General features: G+C 38.7%; 1 protein-coding gene across 1 annotated transcript in view; it reads left to right on the top strand.

The window, feature by feature from the left end:
- Positions 1-12,762, top strand: part of LOC127029913 (oxygen-regulated protein 1-like) — a 31,368-nt gene extending 18,606 nt beyond the window's left edge. The window contains exons 8-15 of the mRNA XM_050915732.1: positions 707-793; positions 3,816-3,948; positions 8,916-9,067; positions 9,666-9,744; positions 10,610-10,685; positions 12,250-12,326; positions 12,429-12,460; positions 12,601-12,762. Of these exons, the coding sequence (XP_050771689.1) occupies positions 707-793; positions 3,816-3,948; positions 8,916-9,067; positions 9,666-9,744; positions 10,610-10,685; positions 12,250-12,326; positions 12,429-12,460; positions 12,601-12,762 (798 nt within the window). The remainder of the gene's footprint in view (positions 1-706; positions 794-3,815; positions 3,949-8,915; positions 9,068-9,665; positions 9,745-10,609; positions 10,686-12,249; positions 12,327-12,428; positions 12,461-12,600) is intronic.
- The last annotated feature ends 511 nt before the right edge of the window (positions 12,763-13,273 follow it).

Below are 13,273 nucleotides of genomic sequence, written 5' to 3'. Positions count from 1 at the left end.
GAAGATAAGCTTTCTATTCCTTCACTTAAGTTCATAACTAGTTGTTTGAATAACCTTCACACAAAGTTATTCCCTCAGCACCCTGTTATCTGTACTGGACACGCTCCTCCAGCCTGCCCAAGAGTTAATCTTTCAAATACAGTTTTTTAAGTTGATTTAATTAAAATGATTTGTAAAAAGAAACATCAAAGCTGAACACAATTGCTTCCAAAATTGTAAGGCATACACTTGTGGAGGGGTAGGGAGAAACTCAGAGGTATGTGGGAGGGGCTTGGGAGACAGAAACCATTTTGCAGCAGATCAGTGATATAGATGTTAAACTGAGCGAGATTTTACGTCAAGACACTTTTGCTTATTAGTCGTACATACAGTCTGTATTCATCTCCCGCCGAGGCCAATAGTCAGTGGGGAACAAAATAGCTACAGCACCATCCTGAAGCCATCTAAATGGGGTTGGCAGGCCGACAGGTTTTTTGAGGGTTGTCCTTTAGAAGAGCCAAGCTTCTAATGAGTATTCGGAGCAAAATATTTTGGAAACTGATATCTTGTGTCTTTGGAAACTGATATCTGATATCTTGTTTAAAAATCAGAATATTTAATTCCTCTAAACAAAAATGTCACCTGCCAGTTACTAAATGAATTTCTGTTGCACATCTTTTCCTTTTAACAAATGTTCTGTGTTTCCTCAGTTGTGTTTCTTTTACAGGTTAATACTGGAAACATAGGACATCTCTACAAAATACGCATAGGACATACAAATGCAGGAAACTCCCCTGCCTGGCACTGTGAAGAGGTAAAAGCAGTGAGAAAGAATTTTATCTTTCCAAAAGCAGTCACTATGAGAGTGGAGTCAAAATATGAGTCAGAAAAAAATCCCTGGGATAAGTGTACTAACCTCATTGAATGCTTGCAGCTTCATTTAAGAGATTATTTATGAAGGAGCATTTTTGTGTGGAATTAAAGGCAGTTTATGATGGTATGTATGCCTTGGCTGTTTGTTTGCAGTTTAGTGAGAGCTGTACATTATGTTTCTTTAAAAATGTGTGGCTGGGCAGCAAGAAAGACTGCTTAAATTGACTGCTGTAATCTGAGTCTTCTACAGTCTTTGTATGCTACAGAGAGTCTAGAGTTTGCTAAAACCCAGAAAGTCACTGAAGTCAGTCTAGCCAAGTCCTCCTCAAATCTGTGGCTGACGCTGGGTCTTTATGCACAGCACCAGAGCTATGTTGCAAATGTTTCTAGTTCTGTGTCTCTGAGGAGAAAAAAGCAATAACAGGTTCTTTTCCTTCCTTATTTAAAAAAGATCTTGATGCAGGTAAAGCAAAGATAATAAAGCAAAGAGAATCAGCTAGTTCTGTTTCAAGCTTCAGTTGTGAAGCATAGTATATAGGTTTCTGGACTGGGAATGAAAGGATCTGACTTTTATCCTTAACATCGGTGATGCACTATGTGTGCCAATAATATGCTATGCATGCCTGAAACACTTCCCTTTCTGTGCCAGAGTTTCTTATCCTTCAGTTAACAGACAGCAGTTTATGAAGGGCTTTAGAAGCTGCTGGTAAACTCATTGTTATAATTGTACTTCAGGGTAAATCTAGATCTATCTAATGCAAAGTGTCCACTGAATTTAAATATTCACTGGTCAATGTTCAAACTCTGTGGCTGTTTGATGCTTTAATTAGTTATTTGCATCTGGGACTGAGACTCAGAAAGAAGACTAAGTAAGGTCTCGGCAGTGTTAACTGAAGTTTAGGCAAGATCTTGTGAGTTCATACCTCTAGCCAATGCATGTCTACATTGAAATATTGTGTCACTGGTAGTATCACTCTGTCTAAGAAGTTTTATACTAGAATAATAGGAATTATATCTCTTTCATTTTAGCTGAGGATTGCCTGATTATAAAGCCTAGGTATTTGTTTTCCAGCTGTGCTGTGTTTTGGGGAAGGCTGAAATCAGAAAATAATTTAAGATACTTTTTTCTTCTTTTCCTTGCTATTTTTCTTTTCATAAATGTGTGTGTGGAAGCAATGAAAGGGTGAAAAATACCTCATAGCTTTGTCCTGTGAGACAGAGGGACAGGTTACCAGCAATTTCTAAAGTGTATCTGAGTTGAGAAGCTAGAAAAGAACAGTGGGTTTTCTCTTATAGAAAAGGTTCATTTGTATGCTTAATCTTGGCATTAGAAGTTTTGGTTATCATAAAATCTGACTCAACAAATAGACCTTTGTGGGTTTGTTGTACACCACCCTCTGTGAATAAAGGCTGTACTGCCTGCTTTGTATAAGACACCCATTTAAATTGAGAGATTGAAGAAGTCTGACAAAAAAAGGAAAGAAAAAATGAGAAGTTATTATTCCCCTTCTCACTTTCCAGCTAGGATGTACTAATTGAAATCAACAATAAAATTTTAAAAGAAGGATTCAACACTTCAGTGTGTTCCATTGATTATTCGCTTATGAATTTTAATTGTCTTCTTACCAAATCTCAGTCAATCAGGCACAGTTTTTAGGGAGTGACTCATCAGCCAGGGTTAGGTCATTCCCTCTTTGCAACTTTCAACAGAAAGTCAAAGAAAAGAAATACATTCAACCAAACACACTCTGCAAGTAACCTAGGGTTTTGTATGGTAGAGAGCCAAAGGCGTACAGCCACTGATTTCTAGACTTCATAGAAGAGAAACAACCTACAGCGGGCTTGTCAGATGCTTAACATCATTGTTCGTTGGGAAATCTACATTTTTCTGTAAGATCTGAAATTAAGAGAGAGTGCTTTACAACTGCAGAGCTTTTCTGGTAGTTAGGCATGCTAGTCCTCCATCAGTATCCCATGGTTTCTGTGCCTGTCTGTACTGAGATGGTATCAGGCCTGAAAATGCCCACAAAGGTGCTGCTTCGCTAAGCCAAGCTCCCTTTTCAAGATCCTTCAGTAGATGTTGACAGACTGAGATGTGCCAGGTTTTTCAGACAACATGAATCTCTTTCTTTAAAGTTTAGTATTCAAGCAGTAAAAGAGATAAAAATGTTTCCGGTAATTCTGAATTTGTTCAATATTTGAATTAAGGAGATTAGATTCTGCAAAGCACAGAGCAGGAGTGAAACTACAGGTAGAAGTGCCTGCTTCTCTCTGCTGGTCCAAAATCTAGTGTAGCTACTAGTATAAATTAGCATAATCAGGGACTATTTTAATATACAGCAGCCTCTGAGGTGCTTACTAAGGAATGCTTTGAAGTACAAAATAACTAGACCTCCTTCCCTTCTTCAGCTGGTGTGCGTATGGTCCTTTTGCTGCTATATGCTAGATGTTGGACATGGAAGAAAGTTGTGTGGGGCAGACTGGTGTTGGGGCTAGCACTTTCATGGTTTGTTAATGTCACAAGCAGTGTTGAAGAATCAGAACCTGTTCCTTTAATTCCTGTTCTGATAAGAAAATAAGTTAAAGGAATAGAACTGCAAGCATTGCCAAGCTTCTCAGTGAGAACTTCCATGTTTGGTAAGCCATGTCACCTAGTGCCAGCCCACGTGGATATATCAGCTGCAACAACATAGCTATATTTTGTGGGACTGCGCCGGAGCTGATAAACCCTGTTTCTTGGCTGCACTTGAGTTACTCTGCCCTGCACTTTCAGATCTGACTGAGTGAAAAGTCAGATTGGGGGCAGTTGTATCCAGGGAGCAGACATGCCCCAAACCCATGGTTTTGTGATCGTGCCACAGAGCTCTACCGGCACAGATTTCAACAGCATCCCACACATTTCGTGTTCTGTTCTGTCTGGACTGAGATCAGCAACTTAAATTACAGTTCTTGGTGCCGTTTAGGTGCAGTTGCTGAACCTTTTCTCAGGGGAGCAGTTTTCTTTCCCTGCACATCGATGGCTGGCCTGGGACCAGGCTGATGGGGAAATATCTGTGGAGCTTCCTGTTTTACAGCAGGGTCAGCCTATTCTTCCAGGTAAGCACAATACCACATCAGCTAAGTCAGGCCACAGGCTGATGCCAATAGAGGTGAGTTCATTGTTTTTCATCAGGTCCTTTATTACTTTTTGGCTGCTACAACACTTTTTCTGTGTTGTTTTCCTGTGGTTACTGGGCACGCTCAGGTAAAAGGTTAAGAATCACTGGAAAGGACATGGGAGAGTCTTTAATGCTTTGAATTTCACAGGTCCTTCAAAAAGACTCCTTCTTTGGTAAGATTTTCAGCATTTGTGTTTGCTTTAAAATAGAGGCAATAGTAAAGACACTTCACATATGTGTAACTACCATGAAGCCATCATACGTGAGTCAGATCACAAACTCTGTTTTCAATAACTGAGGATTATAGCTCCAGTATGACTATTGTAGCTGCTGTTTTAGTTTCTTTCTTGTAAGTGGCTGAGACAGGCTTCCAGAATACTTTTAATTTCTGGGTGTGGAACAAAACTTTAACAATATTTCAGGAGGCTATAAGTGTTAAAATCTCCATTACTCACATAAAGATTGTATCGTAATTCTAAAGGTGAATGATGCTAAACAATACAAAAATTATTGGGTGTTGCTGCTGTTGTACTGTTTTAATGTCCTGCTCTACCACACCAATCCCTGTCACCCATACTGGATGTTGTTGCTATATGGTCTCTCTGCTTCACTAATGGGAAGGGGATGGAAAGTCTGTTACTGTCCTTCCCTTCTCTCCAAATGGCACTGTTCTTTTCTGGCCTAAGGAAAGTACAAAGGCATAGCAAGATCAGTGTATCCTAGGAGAGATATGGGTGAGGGAGCAAGAATGCTGGGGCAGATTCCCATCCTGTAGGGTGTGATGGTAGAGGGGGGAACGTCATAACACCACTGGTATTACTTGTGCTGGAGCTTTCACTAGAGTAAGATCCACCTGGGACAGATTCCATGCCCTCCTCTCTTCCCTTCCCCAAAAAATCATATCAGCTGCAGAGGACAAGATTAATGGGATGAGAGAAAATTCCATTCAAAGTTCTCTAAAAACTACAGAACCCCTTTTTCAGAATGTTTAACACTATATAGCAATGCTTGGTGGTATGCTTATGGTGCTTTGTGTTGATCTTGCAAAATTGAAATGGTAACAGGCATTTCAATGGTAACAGCAGTTGTGGGTGCAGGCTAGAGGAAGAGGAAATAAATGAAACTGAGGGGCAGAAGTCCAGAAAATGGCCCATGGATATGGGGAAACATACCATGGGACAGTCACTCTCCTAATAAAGAGCTGGGTGGCCTGGAGCTGTATTTGTGCATATCTATGATGACTGAGCACTGAGATTAAGAGCCTGAAAAGAAGAACAGAAAAACAGGTTTGTGCCTCATTAATATGTCTTTAAAAGAAAAAGAATAACAGGAGAGATTTCCTCCAGTGATGTAGTTAGCAGCTGTAAATGGCCCATAAAATGCTGTAGAGAGAGGCTGGCCAGCCCTAACCGCAATGATTTTTGAACTTGAGTGGTTATGATCTTCATACCCTTGAGGGCATGCAAAGCCTCAGAGGCAGTCAGCCTGCTTCCTCAGGTTTGGTGTCTCTGGTCAGGAGATTTTAATATTTTTAGTGTAGGGGGACATACAAGCACATTGGTATAAAAACCAAGCACACCCCCACTCCCCTTTAAATAAACATTAATTAATGATCATTAACATGTTATATTGAATATGCTCCAATCCCCTACTTGCAGTATCTGTTCTTCCCCAAATGTTCTCTTGCTTAATATTCTGGGACACTGACCTTACCCACCTTCTAATTTTCAGGCTCTTCTTTCCGAGTAGGTTGTTTCCTTGTTTCTGAGATAAATATACAATGAAAGATTTTTATTATCAAGTAATCTTGGTGCATCATAAAGTACAACAGCACACTTAAACCATCCTCTCAATCTGCGTTTTGTAGTTAACAATTTCTACCTTACACAAGAGAGGAAGAAAAGAACTTGTGTGCATTTCTGCCAGCCTCAGTGTAAGAGGGGTCATGCTGAAGGCTTTGGAGAAGGCAGTTTCATCTCTAACTTAGTAATTGAAAGACAGCCTCTGTGTCTTTTTGCCAATATTATATTTCTGCATGAGACAGTGAAAAGAGAACATAGCTTTTAAGTTCAGAGAAGATAGTTTGATAACAGAACAGTGAAGAGGTCTGGATTCAATCTGAAAGAGAGATGATGAGAGGCACTTTAAAAACAATTTCTGAATAAAAAGAGGCTGAAACACTTTCTGATTTAACAGCCTTTTTTATTCAAAGGAAAAATGTCTGAATTAAACTGTTAAGAAGTATTACATAGAGGCTTTGTGGCTCTAATGCTGGGGGACTGAACACCATTCGTTTGACTTTTTATCCTCAACCATCCTACTTTTGTCCCCTTCTGCTTATGTTTTATGACGTAAACTTTAATTATATGATGATGAACTACTTACTGGGGATAAATCAGAGTTACAGTGTTTGGTGGCTGGTGGACCTTTGCTTTTCTTCTTGCAGAAACCAGAAAGTAGACAGTTAATGAAGGAGGGAATTGTAGGAACAGGGAGGATTGTTGTGGTCTTAGACATGGGATTGTTGGTCTGGAGAAATGAATTCTCTGCCTCTACCATGGTCTGTTCATGGGATACCTGTTCATGTGCGTGCTGTAAAGAAAAATTTGGGGAAGTAAATAGATCAGGTGGTGACATGGTAAATGATGTGGGTAAAATACAGTATTAATTAACAGTTCCTAAATGAAAAATATTTTGAGTGCTGAGACAGGTGTACTTTGGGAAAAAATAGTACATGACTATGCTGCTAACTAAAGACTGTCAAAAGCTTCTGTGCCTTAAATGTGGCTGGCTTTTGTCCAAATAATAATAGCTGATCTGAAAAAAGATATCTATTTTACCTCCTTGTTCTCTCTCTCATAATTCATAGGCATAGGGGAAAGAATTAAATTTTGTAAATATTCTTAACCCTTACACTTTCTAATTTCAGAATGACATGTTTACAAATGTAATGTTCTACACTTATAGCCAAAATAGATGTAAAGAATACAGTTCCTTCTCTTAATCTGTTCTGCACACTTTTCCATGAAATATCTAAAGGAAAGAATCATAGAATGTCTCAAGTTGTATGGGACCCATAAGGATCATCAAGTCCAACTCCCTGCTCCTTGCAGGACTACCTAAAACTAAACCATATGACTAAGAACGTTGTCCAGATGCTCCTTGAACTCTGACAGGCTTGATGCCATGACCACTTCCCTGGGGAGACTGTTCCAGTGACTGACCACCCTCTCAGTGCAGAACCTTTTCCTAATGTCCAATCTGAACATCCCCTGACACAGCTTCATTTCATTAAGAGAGTCACTATTTCCTAGGATAAAAGCTGTAAGCATTACAAATACTCATAAATACTTATTATAAAGCTGGGATGATCCCTAGGCTTATGAGAAGTAGAGAGAAGTGTAAAAAATTGTCAAAATTGCTTGAATTTTCAAGTTAGCTATTTTAAGCCTCTATGCTGGATTTATTAATAGCATATGTCTATGGTACAATACCTCAGTGGAGTTTAGAGATACCCAGTCATCATCTCAAAATAAGTTAGCTCTGATACTAGAAGCAAACTAGCACTAGCTTTCTGTGTGGGCACATTAAAATAAGCTGTGCAGAGTGCTTACTGTTTTATCTAGATTGTTACCATTATCCAAATCGAATTTTTTAAAGACAGCTTGTATAGTAACCTGCACACAAATGCCATGTAAATAAATGTGAGATAATCATAAAAAAAAATAAGCATCAAGGGAAAAGCAGTAAACACTGAATGGCCACTTAGTGCAATTGCACATATGCACTGATCGTGAATAAATTTTCAGTGGTTATTAAAAGAAGGTGTTTGTCCATCAGAAGAGTGAGATGTGGGAGCAACCTCCTTCAGAGGATTACAGCCAAGCTTTGTAATATATTTCAAGTGGAAACTGATAACTGAATGATGATAATGTTGATGCTGTTCTGGACCCAATGGTCCAGAAACTCTTTTCTGCTTGCAAGACAGAGAAGCACAAGGACACCTACATCTGGAAGAAGAGCTTGTGTGCCAGAAAATGAGGTTTTCTCTCTGCCTTTCGTTCTCTCTGTACCTCACTAGGTCTAACAAAATATTGTTACTGTATGTTGGCATAAACTTTGACTTTCCCATTTTCTATTGAAGATTATAATTGCATGTTTTTATCTTAATTCTGAATTTTATGGGGTTCCTACATCTGCATTTTAATGACCACAGTTTTCTATTGATACATATTTTTAAGTATCATAGTCTTTATTCCAGTTTCATTGGATTTTGACTCAAATTTAATTTTATTTGCATTACCCATTTCTATTAACCAATTTATTGAATTTAAGTCCTACATTTTTCCTCCCAAATTTACAGCCTTTAAAGAATTTCCATATGGAATGTAATAGAGCAAATCTATACTGTCTTATTGCATGAATCAGTAAAATAATAAAACAATGCACCTTTCTGAGCGCTGAGGTCCTAGAAAACTAAGACTCTGGTGCTAGATTTTTGCTTGTTTGGTTAACCAGTGCATTCAAAATGTTAATGGCTCCTATGGCTTGTTATAGTTTTGATCTCACGACTTATGGTGAGGCTAATCTTGGATTTATGTTATTTATTTTTCTGCTTTATGGTGATTTCAAACGATGCTGCAGGACAAAGACATACTATTGTGCATTTAAAGTTCAATTCTGTTGCATTCCCCATAGTGACAGTCTGGGATAAAAAACATAAATGTAACACCAAAGCAAGTCTGTACATTATTTTACTTAATATTGAATAGGATTTTTACGGTTTTCTACTCTAACTGTCCTTGACGCAGATGTATTTGGACTCTACAGGCACATTCACAGCTAGATGTTACTGTAACTATAATAGTGTTTGTGATATGAAAGGCTGTCATCTTTTATTGTCAGTGACTGTCTATGAAGTGCATGTGACAACGGGAGAACTGTGGAATGCTGGAACTGAGGCTGATGTCTATATTTCTGTCTATGGAGAAAGAGGTGATACAGGATCAAGACAGCTGCTCAGGTCACAGAAACCCAAGAAATTTTTAAAAGGACAAGTAAGTGAAAGACAGGGCATTTTCTGCTATGTTTGGCTGGCTTTTCTCTCTCAAGTGGGTGGTTATCCTAGGCAAGGTGCAATTAGAAAAGAGATAATTACTGCACTCCAATGTTTCCCCAAAATTCTGTAATTCAGCCAGAAATACTTTCTAAAGGTATACCAGTGCTTTTGGAAGACAGATTTTTCACTTATAAAATAGGTAAGCTCTGTACTTTTGTTTTTAATTCTTCTAAAAATTTGATTTAATAAGTGAAGAGAAAATGGAACTTTACATTTTATATCTGCATGTCTAATGTTGAAATCTGCTGTAATTTGTAATTGTTTAGCCAATTAAGCTTTCAACAGGTTTCTTTTTTCTGACTCTGATCCCATCCATTTGAATGGAACTACTCCCATTAGCAAAGTGATCAGGCTTAGTTACTTCTTTTATTTCAGGAAACCTGTCCTTCTTGGTTTGTTCTCACCTTATTATTAGCTGATATTTCAAAGGATGATCTTGACAGAAGAGTTGTATGGGTTTATGGGTCCTCGGGATTCCACGGCTGATGAATGGTCTGCTTTTTAGATTTTACTGAAATTTTGTTGTTTGATTACAGACTGACATCTTTGCTGTTGAAGCTGTGCACCTTGGACATTTGTACAAGATTGTTATAGGACACAATGGTCTTGGATCAGGTCAGAAATCTCTATATAGTCACGGAATAGAGCCTGTAAAGTTATTAACCTTTTCTTTGAAATACAATACATATTTCTAAAACTGAATGTATGAAAACATTTTAGAAGTGAAAGACAAAGGCTTCTAAGGAAACTGTTCAAGTGGCACAGTTACCTTATTGTATCATCACAAATTTCAAATATTTTATGATCACTTTCACTATACTCTCAACCATTATGTTAAGGACACCATCTGCTACTGTTCTGTCATTTTTGACTAATCCCTATGGAAAAACTGTGAAGAGGGGGAGTGTCTGCATGGTAAGACATTGAATATGTCTTGTACAGTCTGTGTTATAGATAAAATGGGCCATTATAATTTTAGGTTGATTTGCATTACCAGTTACACTGTAAAGATGCAAGTGGAGATTTTGGCTACACTATCTAGTCACCCAATTAATGGTGAAACTCAAATTGCTTGCAGTCACAAGACCTGTTTTTCAAACTCTTGAGCCTAAATATTGTAAAACATAGCAACTTATTTTGAGCCATGATAAGCTGCTATTTAATCATCTTGTTGATATTTTGATTGGCAAAACAAATCAGTCTCATACAATGACTATGTTAAACGAGGGGTGCGTGTGCAGCACTCAGGGCCATGACAGCCAGGGAGGGACCTAGCAGCTTGCAGGCCCATAAGCAAGCTCTACAGTACCTAGGGCAAGTAGTGTCTTCTCCCCATCCATCAGGGCAGCCGTGACTCTAGCCACCTGCCAGTGGAGCTGCAGATTCTGCAGTTCCAGTAGAAGAGAGAAAGCCATAGGAAGTCAGACTTCATTAAATCTGCCTCTCATGAGCTAACTTTTTTTTTTTTATTTATTCTAAGGAAATGGCTGGTTTCTGGACAAAGTTGTAATCAAGGATCCTATAACAGATTTGGATTATACTTTTCTTTGTCACAGGTTGGTGGTGTTTCATTTGGGTTAGATTTTTAATAAATTTGTAATTACTTATGGTTTTTCTTCTGAAATGTCCTGCCAAGGGCAAAATGTGTTTCCTAAAAAGTGAGCTGAAATGGTCTGATTCTTTTTACAGCTCTCTGAGTTGTACCTGCCCCAAATCTCTGGTGCATTTGAGCTAATGAAAAAGCAATAAAAAGTACTGCCTGGGAACTTTCCATTCTTATGCTTTGCGAACTATCCAAGACATGCTTTTTTGACACATTCCCCATATCCAACACCTTCGATCTGGCACCAGCAGGTCCATCCATTCTTCCATGTCATGCGATGCAAGGCTTTTCAGAAGAGTGGGTTGCTGTCTCTCCAGCAGACTGATCCTACTTTACTGACGTTAGCATGGAGATTAACTTGGGGTTCAGTGAGCTCAGGATCAGACTTTAAGATCTTGTGAAATGGCTATCAAAAATGCAGCTACATGACCACGTCTCTTTTTCTCATTTGCCATGCAGCCTGTCACTGAGCTGCAACGTAATTTGAAGCAATCCTAACTTCCCTGCCTTTTCCCCTGCAGATGCTGCTGCTCTGAATCTTCTGTTCTGTAGCTCATTTCTAATTTTATCTACGCCTGATTAATTCTCAACACCTTACAGAAAAATTATAATTGATAAAGATCAGTGCAAATATTAGGAATGGTAAAGTCCAGTCACGTATGAATCTGGCTGCAGCTTGCCCGTGGCACCTCAATTCTATTTCCTCCTCTCACTTCTCTGAGTGAATAAATAACTGCCTGAGACAGCTCGGAGTGAGTGATGTGCACACTGAAGCTGATTTATGTGTGAGTAAGGGCTTTCTGCCTATCAGATACAGCACCTCATCTTTGCCTGACCTAATTTTGGTTCTGTATTCTAGATGAGATGAACTGCTATGAAGAGATCTATAATGGTAGCTTCATACATAATTTAGGGAGAGTTCAAATCCATTTCAGGCAGAAAAAATACAGGGTATGTGCTAGTTATTGTTAGAGCCCAATACCGTGCTTGCTGATCTTGCTCCCACAGTGTGTGAATCCTTTTGACTCAAACGAAGTTAGACTTATATAAGTAGATGTGAAGCAGGTACAATGGCTTTGTAAAAGTATAGTTCAGACATGGTAAAATTGTTGCCTGTGTTGGATTTGCCTCCCTGTACAGGGATTTTCGGGGCATGGAACATTTTGCATCCTGCTGTAGCCCTCCTGCAGACAGGAACAGCAAACATCATGACCACTACACCTTTTGTTATAGATCTGGGATCAATACGAGTTCTCTGATTTGTAATAATTGGCTTAGGCCCTTGTACCTCAGTCCAAGAAAGCATTTATTTATAAGTTTCATCAAGAACAAACAAATAAAACAGTTTATGCCAAAGTCAATCTCTTTTCACTAAAGCTGGATTTTTGTATTGCTGTTTGTCAGCCTTGAGACTTCAATAAACAGAACAGGAAGTATCAGTATGCAAGTGCCATGTATACAGTATTGTGGGAGTTGCCAATCAAGGTTATATTACTGAAATGGATTCTGGTGTTTAGGTGGCTGGACCAGGGGCAGGATGATGGCAATATTGCTAGAGATCTGACTGTGACAGATGCCAGCACGTTTCCAGGAAGTAAGTGAAAATTGGTGGGGAGGAGAACCCAGCCTCACTGCAACTGTGTCAAATGAAATGAGGATGCTCTGTAAATTAATTGCACGCTTTTTATTGGTACAGGACAAGAGCTGGAACTCAAGAGAGAGGAAACTGTAAGCACATACCTTTTTATTTTTATTTAAGCCATTCAAATTATACTTTGAGTGAAATCAGGTCAGTTGTTCTCATGTATGTCAAATTCCTGTGTATCATCTTCTCATAAGTCTTTTCTGCTTGTTGTTTACAAAACTAGTGGGCTGCCGAAAAGTGGAAATTTCAGGAAGGCAATACACTTCAGTTTTACAACAGGCTCACCCGTGGCTTCATTTGCCTCAGTCCAGATAGCATGGTTGATGCTCTTGGTGACAAGAAAAACAAATATGGTAAAGTATTTTTCATGTGGATGTATGCGTAAAAGATACAAAAAAGGAGGACTTTATAGTTCATTGTGATGTCATATAGTGACTCCTGTAATGAATAGGTGTAGATAATTATAACAAACATTTTCCTTACTTAAAATATTTACATGCATTAATGGCTATAAGAACTCAGAAATTATGTGCTTGGTTTACATATAAAGCACAAAAAAAAATCTCATCTGGGATCTTGCCACTGGCTTTTGCTTACCAAATAGAAACTTCTTGTCATCTGCAGTTTAATGCTGCCATGGAACTGCCATGGCAAGGACAGATACAGTCCTTTGTAACTAGATCCAAGCTAACAAGCTCAAATTTCCAGGTATGGTTCATTAATAGGGAGTGTACAGAATCATAGAATGGTTTGGGTTGGAAGGGACCTTAAAGATCATCTAGTTCCAATCCCTCTGCCATGGGTGGGGATACCTTCCACTAGATCAGGTTGCTCAAAACCCCATTCATATATATATATATAAAATTCAGTTTGTTCCATCCTTGTCATTGATTTCA

This window comes from Gymnogyps californianus, chromosome 2 (genome assembly GCF_018139145.2).
Source record: "Gymnogyps californianus isolate 813 chromosome 2, ASM1813914v2, whole genome shotgun sequence".
Lineage (NCBI taxonomy): Eukaryota > Metazoa > Chordata > Aves > Accipitriformes > Cathartidae > Gymnogyps > Gymnogyps californianus.
Note: the sequence above shows the minus strand (reverse complement) of the source record. Positions and strands in the feature narration are given on the sequence as shown.